Source organism: Terrapene carolina, unplaced genomic scaffold (genome assembly GCF_002925995.2).
Source record: "Terrapene carolina triunguis isolate 2854851 unplaced genomic scaffold, T_m_triunguis-2.0 Scaffold97, whole genome shotgun sequence".
Lineage (NCBI taxonomy): Eukaryota > Metazoa > Chordata > Testudines > Emydidae > Terrapene > Terrapene triunguis.
Genome location: NW_020664448.1, coordinates 4,118,264 through 4,134,690, shown reverse-complemented (window position 1 = coordinate 4,134,690; position 16,427 = coordinate 4,118,264). Strand labels below are relative to the sequence as shown.

General features: G+C 54.2%; 2 protein-coding genes across 8 annotated transcripts in view; both read right to left on the bottom strand.

Annotated features, from left to right (window-relative positions):
• The window catches only part of CAPN5 (calpain 5), a 119,003-nt gene that overhangs the window by 20,897 nt on the left and 81,679 nt on the right, over positions 1-16,427 (bottom strand). For all 7 annotated transcript variants that reach the window (XM_026651629.2, XM_026651632.2, XM_026651631.2 and 4 more), the window contains one exon: positions 3,666-3,874. In XM_026651629.2, the coding sequence (XP_026507414.1) occupies positions 3,666-3,874 (209 nt within the window). The remainder of the gene's footprint in view (positions 1-3,665; positions 3,875-16,427) is intronic.
• Positions 15,190-15,669, bottom strand: OMP (olfactory marker protein). Its single transcript, XM_024220999.1, has one exon. The coding sequence runs from the start codon at positions 15,667-15,669 to the stop codon at positions 15,190-15,192; it is 480 nt and encodes a 159-aa protein (XP_024076767.1).

The following is a 16,427-nucleotide window of genomic DNA, read 5'->3' as shown; positions in this document are numbered from 1 at the left end:
TTTTCTCCCCTCACAGGGAATCTTGATCAAAAGCTGGTAACAGCTGGAGCGGACTGAAAGATATAATTTCACTTCCTAGGGGCTCCCCCAAATGCTGCCTGGTTTTGATCCCGATGGATATATGTCCCATCTGAACTTCTCTAGCCAAAACCTCCATGAAATATCACACAGAACTGCTTCCATGCAGAAAACTTGGGAAACCACAAATTTTGCCCCATTTGGACACCAAACCTTAAAATCGCGCAGGGTGTGTTACGAACAATCTGGTCATAATGACGAAGTCTTGGGATGAACCAGGCCTCAGATCCGAGTTTGTGATGGCGCACACCACCAGAGGAGGTTTATCGGTAGCATTTCAACAGGCACCAGGAGGAGCATTTCATTTTCATACCAAGCAGGGGCATAGCCATGGGTGGGCTGCGGCCCAAACACTTAGCATACAGGCCCACCCAAATCAGGGCCGGAGCCCCCCAAATCCACAGGCTGGGACTCCCGGACTCTGGCTCAGTGTCCAGCCATGTCCCTCTCCTGCCAGTGCCACATGCTGCTGCCCCGATCTCCAGCCCCAGCTAGGGGTGTGCCTCATGGAGGCGGGTCTGAGCCAGTGGCGGATTAGCCACTGGGCCAATGGGCCGTTCCCAGGGGCCCTGGCCAATTGTGGGGCCCTGGCAAAATGGGCACACCCGCGCCAGGGGAACAGGGTTGGGGCGTTCCTGCTGGGGAGCGGGGCAAGCCCCCACACCCTGACCCTGCTCCCTGGCAGGAGCACCGGGTGGGCGGAGCAGGGCAAGTCCCCGCGCCCGGCCCCATTTCCTGACAGGAGCACGGGGGAGACTGCAGGTGGAAGGGTAGGGAAGGGCCCCCACTTGTCCTGGCCCAGGGCCCCACAAAATCGTAATCCGCCTCTGGCACCATGGGGGGAGGTGGCCCCGTGTTATTGCCGCACACCCAGTTTTCCTGTCCTAGCTACGCCACTGATACCAAGGTGGGAAAAATTCAGTGGCAGGGCCAATGGACAGGTGACAGCGTCAGAATTCACAGTGCTGGGGCACTCCAGACACTCCAGCCCCCAAATGACTTGGGCCCTCTAGCTGGGCAAGTTTTGAGCAGATGGCGGAGATGACGTCAACTGAAAGTGGCAGTAAGAAGAATAGACTTCCCGGCTTGTGCACTACTAACAAGTCCCCTAATGGGAGAGCCAGGAGGCTATTGGTTGAGTGGTCTGCTGTTTCCTTCTTAGCCGGAACGAAGATGCTGGTAACCATCTGTGTCTGGGAAATGGGAATGGGTGTGGTAGGGAGACAGCAGTTTTCATCCTGTGTCTAAGCCTGACGTCTCCAGCTCCCTGGGCTGTGCCAGGCCTCCCAGCTAAAGGGACTGTTCGCTGACAGAAGCCCAGGAAACTGGAGCCTCTGGGCCTGAGTTTGATCTCACTTACACTGGTGTGCAGCAGGAGTAACGGCCGAAGCCAAAGGGGTGATACCGACGCAGAGTGCAGATGCGGACAGAACAGAGGCCTCTGCTATGACGAACTCACTCTCTGTTCAAGGGAGAAACCATTACACGGAAGGCAAAAATTAGGGGCAAAAACTTTGGGCTAAGTGCGTATGATGGCAAACACCAGGGGGTGTAAAGGCTCTGCTCTGGTGCGCAACCGTGTCCCAACAGGCAGGAATCAACCAGCTGCAGTAATTAGCCAACCGTGCATGGAGACCTCACCTGTACCTCTCCACTGCTGTGTGTGTGTGTGTGTGTGTGTGTGTGTGTGTGAGAGAGAGAGAGAGAGAGAGAGATGTCCCAACAGGCAGGAATCAACCAGCTGCAGTAATTAGCCAGCTGCCAATTGCATTTACACAGAGACCCCACTGCTATGGCAGGGAGAACAAACTGAGTTTTACCCTCTGGAAACATTTCTAGTTGGGTGATGCCTGGAATTGGGTTGTTTTAAGGCTTTAGAGGTGGGGTCAGGGTCAGGAGCAGGGCGGCCAGAGAAAGGGCTTCTGGGTGGAGAGTTGAGCTGATGCTCTTGGCTTAGAAGGAGTCCTGCCTTCTCAGATGCTGCAAACCCGCCGCGATTCACCCTGTAAGCTCCCTACGGGACCCAGCGGGGTCAAGAACTGGCAGGGAGAGGATGGATGGCCAGGTGGAGAGGGCATCAGGAGAGTGAGATGAGGAGCAAGGGGGCGGGGAGGATGGGAGTCCATGCTGGGAGAGGGAGATGGATCCAGCAGCAGTGGGGAAAGGGATTGAATAGTAAAAAGCATCTCTGGGCCTTGGGCCACTTGGGGCCAGCAGGCATGATCAGCAGTTGCAGGAGGTTCCAGGTGATGTCAGGGAGGTGGGGAGAGCAGGACGGGGAGCAGTAGCACACATACGGCACCAGCTGCTTTCAGCACGTCGAGGCGAGGCCATCCAGACTCCCTCTGAGTGCTGCAGGAGGGGTGCCTGCAGTGGGTCCCGATCAGAATTAGCATGCGCTAGGATTCAGTGCGAGGCCACGTTAGGGCTAGTTGTCAGGTTTGGATTTGTCGCAGCGGAGCTGACGAGGATGCTGCCATCCTGACGGTGTCACTGAGATTTTGGCTGCATTCGAGGCTATCATGGGAAACAGCCCCCTGCCCACTTTTTAGATCTACCCTGGAACCAGAACTGGGAAGGGTGGGTATGGATGTGGGGGCTTGACTGCAAAATGCTCCACACTCCTTTCTGAAATTCAGAGGGACTCCACTAAGTTCCACTAAATGTCCATTAAAATAGTTCCAAACTTTTAGCAAGCTCACCCACTCCAGGGAAGATGACACTCATCCTCCACCTGTAAGGAGAAGGTTTGCCAGTGCCTCCCTTTGCCAGGGATAGATACAGAACTTTACAAAGTAAGGACCCATGATCAGTAATAATCATACCTAGCTTTTATACATAGGGTTGTCAGGTGTCCCATTTTTGACCGGAAAGGCCGGTCAAAAGGGGACCTGGCAGTAGCCGGTCAGATGTACTGACTGGACACCAAAAGTGTGGTTACTGCGGGCTGCAGGGGAGGCGTTGGGTCATCAACCCATGCCAGCCCCTGCTCAGCCAGGGCTGCCTCCTACTTGCATCTCGTGGGCAGGCAGGCTGCAGGCTCCCCATCTGGCTGCAGCTCCTGTCCCAGCCCGGGAGCAGAGGGAGCAGGAGGGTGGGAGGTGGAGAGGATCTAGGGACGAGAGAGCAGGAGGGGAGAGAGCAGCGAGTGATGCGGGGGGGGGAGGGAGGAGACAGCGGGGGAAGAGGCGGGGCAGCGGATGGGGCCTCAGGGGAAGAGGCGGAGCAGGGGCGGATCTCAGGGGAAGAGGCAAGGCAGGGGGCAGACCTCGGGGGAAGAGGCGGGGCAGGGCAGTTTGGTTTTCAGAAATTAGAAAGTTGGCAACCTTATTTATACGGCATTTGTCACCTGCAGATCTCAAAGCACGTCAGTATTATCATTCCCATTATACTGATGGGACAAACGGGCACAGAGAAGGACTTGCCTGAAGTCAACCAGCAGGCTCTGCCAGGACTCAAACCTAGGGCTTCTAAGTTCCAGGCCAGTGCTCGGTCCACTAGGCCACACTGCTTCCCATAGAGCTAAATACACAGAGCACCAGACAGGGCTGCAGTTCAGCCTCAGTGGCTCCTGCTCGTATACCTACTTGGCATAGGCCTTCTCCACCAGCGCGCACCAGAACTCGTTCTTGGAGTTGGAGTGGCAGTAGATGAGCTGGTTGTGAAGCGTCGGCAGGCGGTCGTCTATCACCACGTCCACCCAGTCGCCGAATCGCCAGAACTGGAAGTGGAAAATCCCGGCGTAGTTCTCTGGTTTTTCGGCGTTCCACTCCTGTTCCTTCCAGTCTGGGATGACCTGTGTTAGTTGGGGGAAAAATGGATTATTCACTTGTCCTGGAAAAGAAACTCTTCCCTCCAGCACTAATGCAGGGAATATTAGAGTGTCATGGAGCCTGTTAGAAACAATGGTTCTCCTAGCCCAATATCCCATCTCCGCTATTGGCCAATGAAAGCGGCTTCAGAGGAAGGGCAAAGCACCCGGCAAACACGCCTGACTGGTGTGCAGGGCCTGCAGCAGTTTAAAACTAAACAGATTGAAATGCAGTTACAGTGACACAGGTGGCTGTAAGAAAATGGCACCTTCTTAGGTCCCGCTGGGCATGACTCTGATGTGACCTGTTGACTTTAGTGCTGATTTACAGTGGGGGAGGTGAGAGGAGAATCGGACCCTCTATGTCTAGAGTCCGAGGTGCGTACATTACTGACTGCAACAGAGCAGCAGAATTCATCTCATGATCCCCCCTGATAGCAGGTGCTAGGACCCCAGGGTCAGCTTATTCACTCACCAGGTATTCGAGAAGTGGGGACTGTAGGGACTGGGCCAAAAGAAATTCTGTAGGGGACAGTCAAGGTAGAGGAGAAAGCTTAGGCCGAGGCCTTGTTATTTGTACGGTCAGTTAAGCCGAGCCCAAGTATAGGGTACGTTTGGACAACAGGCTGACTTGACTGGGTGAACTCCACCAGCTCAGACTTCCATTAGCTGAAGCCCCAGCACGGCTACAGCAGAGACAGATGTTGCCTGTTTATCATCAGCAAAACTGTCAGCTCAATTCCAAATGCAAAATCCTTCCAACTGGTGATGACATTTGAGCTGGTGACGGCCCGTCTGGAGTTCAGACGCCAGCTAGGTCTTGTGGTGCGGGCAGCGTTGACTTGTACCCTGAGCATATGTGATCTGAGGTCACTGAAGGGACAAACACTGAAGGCCCCGGCATCCAGTGTAATTCCGCTGGTTTTGCTGCCATTGCTCCCAATTGACAGGGAGGGAGCAGAATCAGGTCTAGACTACCTCAGTGCTGCTTCACTTGGCCTGTGAAGGGCAAATTCCCTTCCCAGTGACACAGGCAGGAGAAGCGAAGTGGGAGGAAGCCTCCTGGGGGATGGGGAGGAAGAGGAGAACCTCTGGGGGAATCCCGAACAGGAATGAACAGGCAGAAAATACTCTGCGAGGAAACAACGTTGCTACAGGCAACTTCTTAATAAGGGACGGCACTAGAGGAGACCTCAGAATCCCCCAGTTTGAAGTACAATTTCCTCTGATCTTCACAAGATTGTTAAGTGACGCTGATGCATGTAGCCTAGGAACTGCTGAAGAGAGTGGATGGGTCTGGCCAGGCAGGCACCCAACTCGCCTCTGAGTTGGCCTGGAGGAAAGAGAGGGTGACCTACTGTGAACTGAACCCCCATGTGCCGTTTCAGGGAGATTCATCTGAAGCCCAAACAGCCCGGCAGGCGGGCTGGGAAATACCCCCCGCAAAACTCCAGCTCGGTGGCAAACCATTTCTTGGAAGCCAAAGCCAGCAAGAGCCTTGTTTGGTGGATTTATTTACTTAACTCTCTTCCAAAGTCACATCAGCTAAACTGGTGAAAGATCCCCATGTCTGAACAAGAATGTCCCCATTCACATTCACCCCTTACCTCACAGACGAGTTACAAAGGGATCTCACAACCAGCATAATGTCCCATGGAGACAAGCCCTAAATAAGGATGTTCCTCTGGTTGTGCCATTGGAAGGCTGGGATCTCCTTTGTGGCAGGGAAGGGAGGAACCTATGAGCATGGCTACACTTGCAGATGTAGAGTGCTTTGAGTTAAACCAGCCTTCGTAGAGCGCAGTAGGGAAAGCGCTGTAGTCTGTCCACACTGACAGCTGGCAGCGCACTGGCGTGGCCACATTAGCAGCTCTTGCAACGGCCACAGAGAGCAGTGCATTGTGGTAGCTATCCCAGCATGCAAGTGGCTGCAATGTGCTTTTCAAATGGGGGGGGGGGAGTGGAGTGTGACAGGGAGCATGTTGTGTGTATGTGGGGAGAGAGAGTGGGTTTTGGGGGGGCTGAGAGCATGTCAGCATGCTGTCTTGTAAGTTCAGACAGCAGCAGACCTTCCTCCCCACACTTCTCTCTCTCACACAGCATTCCACAGCAATGGTTGCTGTGTCTCGGAGCAGATAAGCAGACGGCTGTCAACGGAGCTTTCAAAGGGCATATCCAAAACAATGACAAGAGTGGCCACTTGACTTAAGGGGATTATGGGACGTTTCCGGAGGCTGATCAGAGCGCAGTAACGCAACATCTCGTTCACACTGACGCTGGGACGCTCCAGCGGGGGCGCATCAAACGTTATTCCACTCGCCGAGGTGGCGTACCAGCAGCGCTCTAGCCGTGGAGTCAGAGCGCTCTACGTGCCTTGCCAGTGTGGACGAGGAGTGAGCTAGGGCGCCCGGGGCTGCTTTTGATGCGCTGTAACTTGCAAGTCTAGTCAAGCCCTAAGTAGCACCAAAGCCTCCACACAGCAGCTCCGCAGCCACGGCACACACTGAGTGCTTGTGTGGGAAGATTCCTCCCTCGCCCCGTGCATCAACTCAGCCTAGCTATTTGCTCCAGGTGCCAGCCTGAAGCTAAGGCCCTTAGCAACGACCCTCTCCACAGAATTCATTTTATTTTCCATGCTACAGTGGGCGCCATCCAGATCTTGGCCTTTACCGTTCCTGATAGTTAAAGATACATCAAGATATTAATGATGCCTTCAGTACAACACCCCATGAGCATAGCTCGCTGCAGTACCGCACCTTGCCAGCGCAGCTCGCCGCAGTACCACACTCCACGAGTGTAACTCACCGCAGTACCGCACCCCACCAGCACAGCTCACCGCAGTACTGCACGCCGCAGTACCACACCCTGCCAGCGCAGCTCGCCGCAGTACCATGCCCCACCAGCGCAGCTCGCCGCAGTACCGCGCCCCGCCAGCGCAGCTCGCTGCAGTACCACACCCGAGTGTAACTCACCGCAGTACTGCACCCCGCCAGCGCAGCTCGCTGCAGTACTGCACCCCGCCAGCGCAGCTCCCTGAAGTGGTTCTGATCAATAGAGACTGAACAGAGAGAGCCCTGAGACTGAGTCACTCTCTGGAGGGTTTTGAGATTTCCATGAGCAGGTAGTGTCAATGAAGACATCTGTGCTCCCCCTGGGAAGCTGCCAGCAACGGATTATACAGCACTCAAACCCACCTCCCCATCCAGTCGCTCCTGACTGCAGATCACACTAATTAATCGTCCTATTGGGCCATTGTGTTAATCAACTCACTATTCATGCAGGTCTGTGAGTCATTAAAACATTTCTTACAGGTGGCTTCCCAGCCAGGGTTTAACGCAGCCATGCCCAGCAGGAGGCCTGCCCGAAGCCCGAGAGCTCTCGAGAAATCTCAGAGCCCAACATCTCCACTTACAGCCCTTTATTCGGAAAGGCTGGTGAAAATGTCCAGCACCACAGATGTCAACGGGAGCAGCGTCGGAGCCGCAGAGACCAGCAGCAGCATTGCAAACTCTCTGTGTAGTCTCACCAACGTGCCTCCGCACTGCCCCACGCTAAGTCTCCCCAGCCTGTTCGGCCCTTGATCTCACTGCATGGATTCCCGAGGGGTTAGTGAGGTGGATCCTAGGCTGACACCACCAACTCTTTTCACCCAGGGCCCAGGACCGCTGTTAAGTGATGAGGGCTGTTGCCCACAACTGACTTGGGCTGGGCTTGACCTGAGATACAAGCTCTGAACCCCAGAGAACAGTGCTTAGCTGGGCAGGAGCTCGAGGGTTGTAGTGTCCCCTAGAGGCTCCAATCAAGATCCCCCTTGTGCTAGGTGCTGTACATACACATAGTGGGAGATGGTCCCTGCCCTAAAGAGCTCATAAGACGAAGGATGGGAGGGGAAACTGAGGCACAGAGAGGCGATGTGACTTGCCCAAGGTCACACAGGAAGCCTGTGGCAGAGCAGGGAAAAGAACTTAGATCTCCTAAGTCTCCGCCCAATGCCTTAGAGCACCAGCTCATCCCTCCTCTCAGAGCAGCACCGGCAATGGACCTAGAAGTAGTTTGTGGGTTTTACACCTTCCATAGAAGGGGTGCTGCAGTGTGCCATTATAATAATGAAAATACCGATCTCATATACAGGGCTTCTGATCCATAGATTTCAAAGCACTTTACAAAGGAGGTCAGAATCATTGTCCCCATATGACAATGGGGAAACTGAGGCACGGGGCAGTGACATGTCCTATCCAAGACCACCCAGCAGGCCAGTGGCAGAGAGGCACTAGCACCCAGCTCGCCCAAGTCCCAGCCCAGTGCTCTACTCATTAGGCCACACTGCCTTCCTCTCTGCCAGACGATAAGTGGGTGCCCCCAAAGCCCCAATTCCTCAGGAGGAACAGAGGCCCAAGCCAACGTTAAGGATCATTCATGGCAGGATACACTGAGCTATAGTAGATTCACTCTGAGCAGCTCTAGCCTGTAATCACAAGGCTTCAAGGAGCTGACTTCAACTTCACTTTGCTGTAGAGAATCCCCAGGCGCTCCTCCGGCAAACTCCAAACGAAGGCAGAAACAACGCCCGAAATCACTAGTTGTGGTCAAGGAAAAGGGCAAAGTCATTCAATATCACCTTGAAAGCCCGTTAGCAACCAATCAAACAGGAACAGAGGGCGAGAGGGGAAACTGACACGCAGCTAATGAAGCTACAGCTAAGTAGTGTCAGAAACAGAGCGATATTTGTGCCATTAGCTGCCAGGGGTGCAGGAGGGACATGTAATTTAAGCATCAGACAGATTAAGATGGGGGAATAGCCACAGGAACTGTAAATGGAGCCACTGCTTTCAGGCCTTGATTCAGGACAGCGTCCCTATTCAGGACAGCATTCAAACATGTGCATAAAGTTGAGCAAGTACTAAAGTGTCTTCCTGAACTGGGGCCTTAAAACCTCTCTCTGTCCTAATACCACAGATCATTCCCAGCTGGTACTGGGCAGGAAAGCAGCCAGCTGAAACTTCTGCTTTTTGGCTAATTCCAGTTCTAGTGTTTCTTCATCCTCCTCTTCACCCAATCCTTGCTTGCCTCTTTCCTGTCTCTCCCCTTTCAACCTGATCCGGCCCGCGGGACCGTCCTGCCCGGCCCCTGAGCTCCCGGTTGGGGAGGCTAGCCCCCGGCCCCTCCCTTGCTGTCCCCCCTCCCCGACAGCCACACCGCCGCGCAGGCAGCGGGGCTGCGCGCTCCTGCAGAATAATGCGGCAGCGTGTCTGGCTCCGGCCAGAGCGGCATGGTAAGGGGGCTGGGGCCGGGGGTGGGGGGGTGGTTAAGGGGCAGGAGGTCCTGGGGGGCAGTCAGGGGACAGGGAGCGGTTGGATGGGACAGAGGTTCTGGCGGGGGCGGTCAGGGGACAGGGAATGGGGGGGTTGGATAAGTGTGGGAGTCCCGGGGGGCCTGTCAGGCGGCGGGGGTGTGGGATCCCTGGGGACAAGGAGCAGGGGGGATTGGATGGGTCAGGGGTTCTGAGGGGGGCAGTCAGGGGGCAGGAAGTGGGAGAGGGCAGATAGGGGGTGGGGTCCAGGCTGTTTGGGGAGGCACAGCCTTCCCTACCTGGCCCTCCATACAGTTTTGCAACCCCGATGTGGCTCTCGGGCCAAAAAGTTTGCCCACCCCTGGCGTAAGCTGTCTTCAGAGACTGTTTTCTGTGTTACCTGTCTGTACACACCTAGCAGAATGGAGTCTTGATCTCTGAAGTGGGTTCCTAGCTGCTACTATAGCAGCTCTGCTAAAGAAAAAGAAGTTTGGAGGGGAATAAAAAGCCGAACAAAAATGTTTTCATGATTTCTAAAAGATTAACAACAGTGACTATAGATTAGAAAATGTGACCCATTCCTCATGTAGGGCAGCGAATCTAAAGGTGACTGTGGAGAGGACTTCGTCATGGTCTACAAGGGGCTGAGATTTCTGACTGGAGACGGGCTCTTGAATCGAACAGGAGGCGGTTTGGCTAGGATTGGGAGCCTAACTTCCTTAAACTCCTTTCAAAAGCCCAGGGTAGCTCATTACTTACGTACAGGCGTAGTGAAATAGTGCCTTGACCACCAGTACTGTCTCATTGTTTCCTTGTTCCCCCCATCCGTTGATTCTTGCCTTATTCTTAGACTGTCAGCTCTTTGGGGCGGGGCCTGTCTCTGTGTTCTGTTTGTATAGCACCTGGCACAATGGAGTACTGGTCCATGATTGGGGCTCCTAGCCGCTATGATAATAATAATAATAATAGGAACAAGGCTGAGAAAAGCGAGCAGGCTGAACTCTGACCCAGTACAGCTACTTGTTGTGCTGGGGGAATGGAGATTGGGTGAAGTGGAGCTGTTGGGAAAGTTGGGGGCAGCTGGGTGAGTATGGGGGTGTGATGGGGCACCTGCCCCACACTGGGCTCTAAAGGGTTAATAGAGCCCCTGGGAGGCTGCGCAGGAGTTGGAGGGGGCGCCGCAAGCAGCAGCCATCTACAGGGTCCCTGGGCTGGGACCCAGAGTAGGGGGCGGGCCTGGCTCCCGCCACCTCCCGCCATGGAGGAAGTGGCTGGACTAAGGGACTGTGACATTCCCCCCGGAAGGGGGGAGCACAGAGTGTGGCGCAGACGGAGGGCTGTGTCATGACGAGGATGCCGCGGCCCTAGGAGTGACATGGGTCCCTGGAGCAGACGTGACTGTGGCGAGACGCCACTAGAAGAGGGCACGCTGGCTAGCAGAGCTGATCCCCGGGACAGCCAGCAGGGGGCACCGCAGTGGTGAGTCCCACCCCATCACAGGAAGGCAGAGGGGAGAACGGTGTGATGATCAAGGATGGGGGATTGTTGGGGTAAATCAGTGTTATGCAGGCAGCGAGGGAAGCCCAGTACTTCTGTGCCAAGGCATTTGCACTTGAAGGGATCCCCGTTGTGCTGCTTTCTTACCTCCCCAATGCCTCAAGGAAGTAGTGGTGTAGTTGGCTCTTGATGTGTAAATGCCTGGTTGGTTCCTATGGCGCTGCTCCAAGGCGTTTGGTGCGGGGACACTGACCTTCTCTCTGCCCCAGGCTCCTTGCCCAGCCACAGACACACACACACCCCACCTCCCACCCCTGCATCTCCAGCCTCACCCACACACAAGCCTGTTTCCCCACTCTCCCCTGCTAACCCTGTCACTGCCTCAACTTGCCTGGTACCCCACCCCCCGCTGTGCCCCCATCCCTGCTCATCCCCCTCTCCCCAGAGTCCCATCTCTCCCCACAACCCACCTCCATGCACCCAGCTGCCCAGTTTTGCCTCCACAGTCTCTATGTGAGATGTTATCAGAATAAGCGTTGGCATTTGATACATGGCGTTCGTGGGAACGGGATTCGTTCAGCCAGAGGAAGCCACAGAAATGAGGAAAATAAGGCAAAACTTCCAAATAATAATATGAAATAAAGGAGCATTTTAAAACACTGCCTCTTGCAAACACCAGTAGCTACTTCACTCACAAAACAGCACAGATTGTGGTGCCAAACCTGGAGCCTAACTTCAGTCATTAAAGCACAGCACAGAGGGATTTCAGAGCAAATCCCAGGAGAAGCCGAACCATGAAGTCGCTACAAACACCTCCATGATCTGCAGACCGCTGGGTTCTTACTTCCTTAGTAACTAGCCCTGGTTCGTCCTGACAGAGGCGTGGACACATGGCTGCCTTCGGTCGCCACCCCGCTCACCATTTACTTTGTGCACTGTAGACCGGTTTAGCCAGCCCTTCTGGCTCGCTGTGTCATATACCAGCCCAGAATGCAAGTCACTCCATGGGACAGCCCCCTGGAATTCCCAGGAGGCACTGCTACAAACACAGGGTGGCGAGTATGTGCACACAGTTCAGTGACAGCGGAGAAGGCCCAGCCCAAGCCATATTTGCTGCAAGAGGGTCAAGTCAGAGAGTCACACCATGGTCACAAAAGCACGGTGGTGGATGTAGTGTGGGCAGGGCGGCCGGGCGTTTGTGCATTGTGACTCATAGCCCCCAAGAGTCCCATGGGAGGACACGACATGGTTGGTACACACCACTGAACCACCAGGTCCCCTTCATGCCCTTGTAACCTCTTCTCCTAACCATGACTTTGGAACAACTAGAGAAGAGACTGCCCCAGAGAATCCACCCCGGGTTTTCCACTGAGCCCAGGGCAGGTTGGGACAGGACTGTGGGAATGAGTGGGTGCTGTGGGAGCTCATCTCTGTGCCTCGATTCAAGGAGCCCCCAGCCTCCAAGAACGCAACACGCATTGTGGGGGGAATGACTGACAAAGGGCTCCAACGAAGGAAAGCAGAGGGCCAATAACCACACAGCTCCGGGTCTGATTTTCAGGAGAGCTTGGGGAATTGTTTGGTTGGTTGTTTTTAAAACAGTAAATGCCAATTAAGAATTGAGGCATCTGTGACTGGGAAGAATGGTCCTGGGTGGGGAGAACTCAGGAATGTCATTTCCTAACAGGAGGCGGAGAGCGGGGCTCTCTCCAGGGGGGTTCCCCAACTCCGCAGGAGGGAGACCCAAGCTGTGCCTGTCATAAGACTACATACAAACCAGGTGAAGCCCATCTCTGTGCAGAAAGGCTGGTGCATCACTTAAGCCATTTTCTGAGGATAAAGGGGCCCTCGGGACTTTCTGCTCACCCCTGTGCAGAAGGTCAGTTTCAGTAATGAGGCCAGACCCTCGGCTAGTGGACACTGGTACTGCTCCAGGGGCATGGAGACTGGCTAACGTCCCATCCCCGAAACCGACTTACATGTGATGTGGATCTGAGATACACCGAGGAATCCGAACATTCTCTCTCTCACTCGATAGCTACATGAGCAGCTAAATATCTAGCTATGCAGCTCACTTCAGGAACAAAATTATTACGTTTTACAGATCTTAAGCTTTGCAGTGTGTGTGTATGGGAGAAGACACCTAAAAATCATGGGGTGAAGATTGATGGGTTCTCCTTTATTGTGTGCAAGACAAGGGCATTTTAGGTCAGAGGGAGACACATCCAATCTCATTCCTCAAGGGCTTTTATTTTCCATTGTACATAAATACATACCCAGCAGGATAAGCGCAGCATGAACTCGACACAGGCGGTGAGACACAAGCAATGAATTACCATTAAAGTGTCCTGACGACTCGTAACAGCGATTTCGGTAATGGCTAGAGCTGGGACAGTCTGATTGGCCCATGTGGCATTTCAGGCCAGGAGCCAAACTCTACTCTGGGATGTGTGTGGGTGGTTTCAGTGGAAAGTTGCTGTTAAAATCCCAGAGCAAAATCTGGCCCAAAGTTGCTACATTTTGTGACAAAATGACCTGATCACCGGGTGTCTCATTTCTTCAGGGAACGGCTCTAAACAAAGACAGAGAGAGCGAACAAATACAAGTGACAGCACAGAAGAATGCACCTGCCGTGTTGTTGTTTTCTCCTGGAGAGACCCGTGTTACTCTGGTACCGCAGTTAAGGGAGCTCTCTTCCGCACGTGTCTGATGTTGTCTCACCAGCTTGCGTGACTCTCCGGCACATTTGCCTACCTTCCTGCCCCACACCATTGCTGCGTACGCAGTGGCTGCCACTCCAGCCGCTTCCACGGTCGCCTTGCAGTTCAGAGTCTCTCTTTGGCAAAGAAATGAGCTTTCCCCATCCCCTGCACGGGGAAGCTTTTATAGATCAGCTATAAAAAGAAGGATGAACTGTGGGTGAGATCAAAGCTTGAGAACTGGGCTGAGGTGGGTTTGTTTTTCATGCAATGACATAATATATACCTCCGGAACAACCAGTCCTTTGTCCTACAAACACTCTCAGGTGTAATCCTGTTCAGGACCATGAGACAAAGAGTAGCATGTACGTAGCATTTCCATAGCACTTTTCATCTGTGGCTCTTAAACTGCTTTACAAAATAGGGTCCATATCATCACCTCTTTCACAGAGGGGAAACTGAGGCACGGAGCAGTTCAGTGACTTGTCCAAATTCACACATCAAGCCGCAAAATGGTAGTACTGTGAAGAGAACCCAGGTCTCCAGCTTCCACCCATGTAGCCTGTACACCAGACCACGGTGCATGTGGCGACACCCCCTACAAAGCTCTATGCAGGGCAGGAAGTGTTAGCAGTAACAGTCCCTTAGGTTGTAAGCTCTTTGGTGCGAGGGAAGTTTCTTATTCTATCGCTTGTAAAGCACTGGGCAAGCTTACAGCCCTAGGTAAATCATTAATAACCAATATATTTCTATGTGAGCTTGGAGAGATCACATACCTGTACTGTACTCTACAAAGGAAGAGCGCTGCAGAAGACTCGCATCTGGCTCAGAGCTACAAAGGGTTAAACTCTGCTCAGAAACCTTTGCTCTGCCCCTATAACTTTCCTAGCTCGGCACACTGCAGCAGATTGACCTTCCAACTGTTTTCAATCCCTAACATCCCCAGGCAGCACATTGTCCCCGAGTTCAATTTGTACCACAGCAAGGCAAACGCACCGTGAGAGTTACTCGCTGTGCAGCAGGGAACAGATGAGCTGCTGACATTAACATCGGTCCAAAAGCCTGAAGTCCTCACTGGGGTTTGACCAGCAGGCCTGAAATTTGCAAAAGTGGCCATTGATTTCCGACGCATTAGGTGAGGGGCACCTCGAGACTCCCTGGGGCATGATTTTCAGAGGTGCTGGGCTCCACAGCTCCAGCTGAGGTCAACGCGAGACGCAGAGGCTCAGCCCCTCTGAAAACACGTTATCTCTGGAAAGCTGGGTACCCAAAGTCACCAAACACGTTTGAAAATCATGGCCTTGAGATTGGAGCTCAAAACGCCGGTCTGCGTCACCTCCCTTACGCCACACGACGATGTGCGGTAGAGATCCTTAATATTTCCACTGGACCCTTAACGTCTACGTAAGGCAGTTGGTCGGGTTTGATCAAGGCAGCCCCATAGCTTCCAAGCCAGCTCGGCCTCATCTCAGCAGGCTGCCAGTCAAACAGCTCGCCTTGCACAGCTGAATTAACTAGCGTGCAATACTGCGTTCTAGGCTACTAAAGCAACCGTCCTCTCCATCCATTCAGCCACAAGACACAACCTGTTGGGGAAAGTCTCCCGGGACAGCGGAGGGCAGCCGGGGCAGCGTTATAGTCACTTGGCTATTCTCAAACCATGACTGCCGGCTGCAAATCAACAGGGCAAATTTTTTGTCGTGCTGTCCCTTTAAAAGAAATGATCAATCACTGAATCGAAGCGAAGAGAAAGAAACATGAAGAGAGAAACGGTTGGGGGCAAGAGGTGAGGGATCTGCCCAGGATGGTATAGATCAGGCTTTGAACACTACAGAGCACTTGAGGTGGGCTGGGTCGAGGCCATCGGTGAAGGAGAGGAGGAAGTACATCACCTTGCGGATCTTGGCCAGCTCCATCAGCCTCTCCCCAAACTCCTGGGCATCTGCCTCGTTACACTCCACTTCCTTGGTCCCTGGCTTCTTCCAAAAGATGCCCACCGGCTCCAGCAGCTGCCTGTTCATGAGGTTGGTGAGGTCGGGCGTCCAGTGCTGGGAGGTGCCCGTCACCATCAACTTCCCTGCTTTCTCCATCTGGATCTTCCAGCGCAGGAAGTGCAGGTTGTGCTGCCGGACGAAATCCACCCGGTAGATGTACTCGTTGGGCCGCAGCAGCTTCTCGCCATCCTGCGGCCGCTCGTTCCTCTGCTGGAGGCTCTGCGCCCGCAGCCGCATGCACTTGGTGAGCTGGACGTCCTGGACGAAGGGGAGCTCAAGCTCCGACGCGTCGCCAGCCATCGCCTCTGCCTCTCTCCTCCCCGGCTCAGTTCTCAGCACTGTTTGGCTCTCAAACAGGCCACCCTGGGAAAACGCAAACCCGACGCCAATCGGCCCTCCCTCCCCAGTCCCAGCGGTGCTAGGCAACCTGGGTCAATGACGCAAAGTGCCCTCAGGGTTTCCTCTGGGTGCCCTCTTGTCTCATTTGCAGATGAGGAACAGATCCTGCCACTGTACAATAATCTATAGGGACGGGATCTCTGATGTCAGCCTCCCTGACAACCTCCTTGACAACCGCTCCCATGCAAGCCAGAGCACAGTTGTTTGTATTTAAATGAGGCCTCTTGCAGCGGGGCCACCATGTTACAGCGCTGGGCAGCAGGACACACAGGTGAAGCAGCTCCAAGGGCCACCTGCTCTCTCAGGGCGACCATCTTAGGGGCCAGGCTGTGCCCAGCCGCTGCAGAGGCAGGTGGCCACAGGGAACCTCTCTGCAAGGATCGCGTCCTGAGCACAGAGGCTACTGCCTGCTAGCCCCACCTAAGGGGGCAGAGGAAGTGGCTCTGCCCAGAGGCATGATGGTACTGAAGGGGTCTAGCGGTGGGGTGGGCACACTCCCCCTTACAGCTGCTGTGAAGGTCCTGAAGGCAGTGGCTCCCTGTGAGAGGTAAAACCTCCCAGGGTCCCTGCTAGGGTGGGACAACTCAAAACCATCCCACAACGTAGAGCAATGGCTAAGAGCTACAACTGGGCTGGAAGTACACCTCTACTCCGATTTA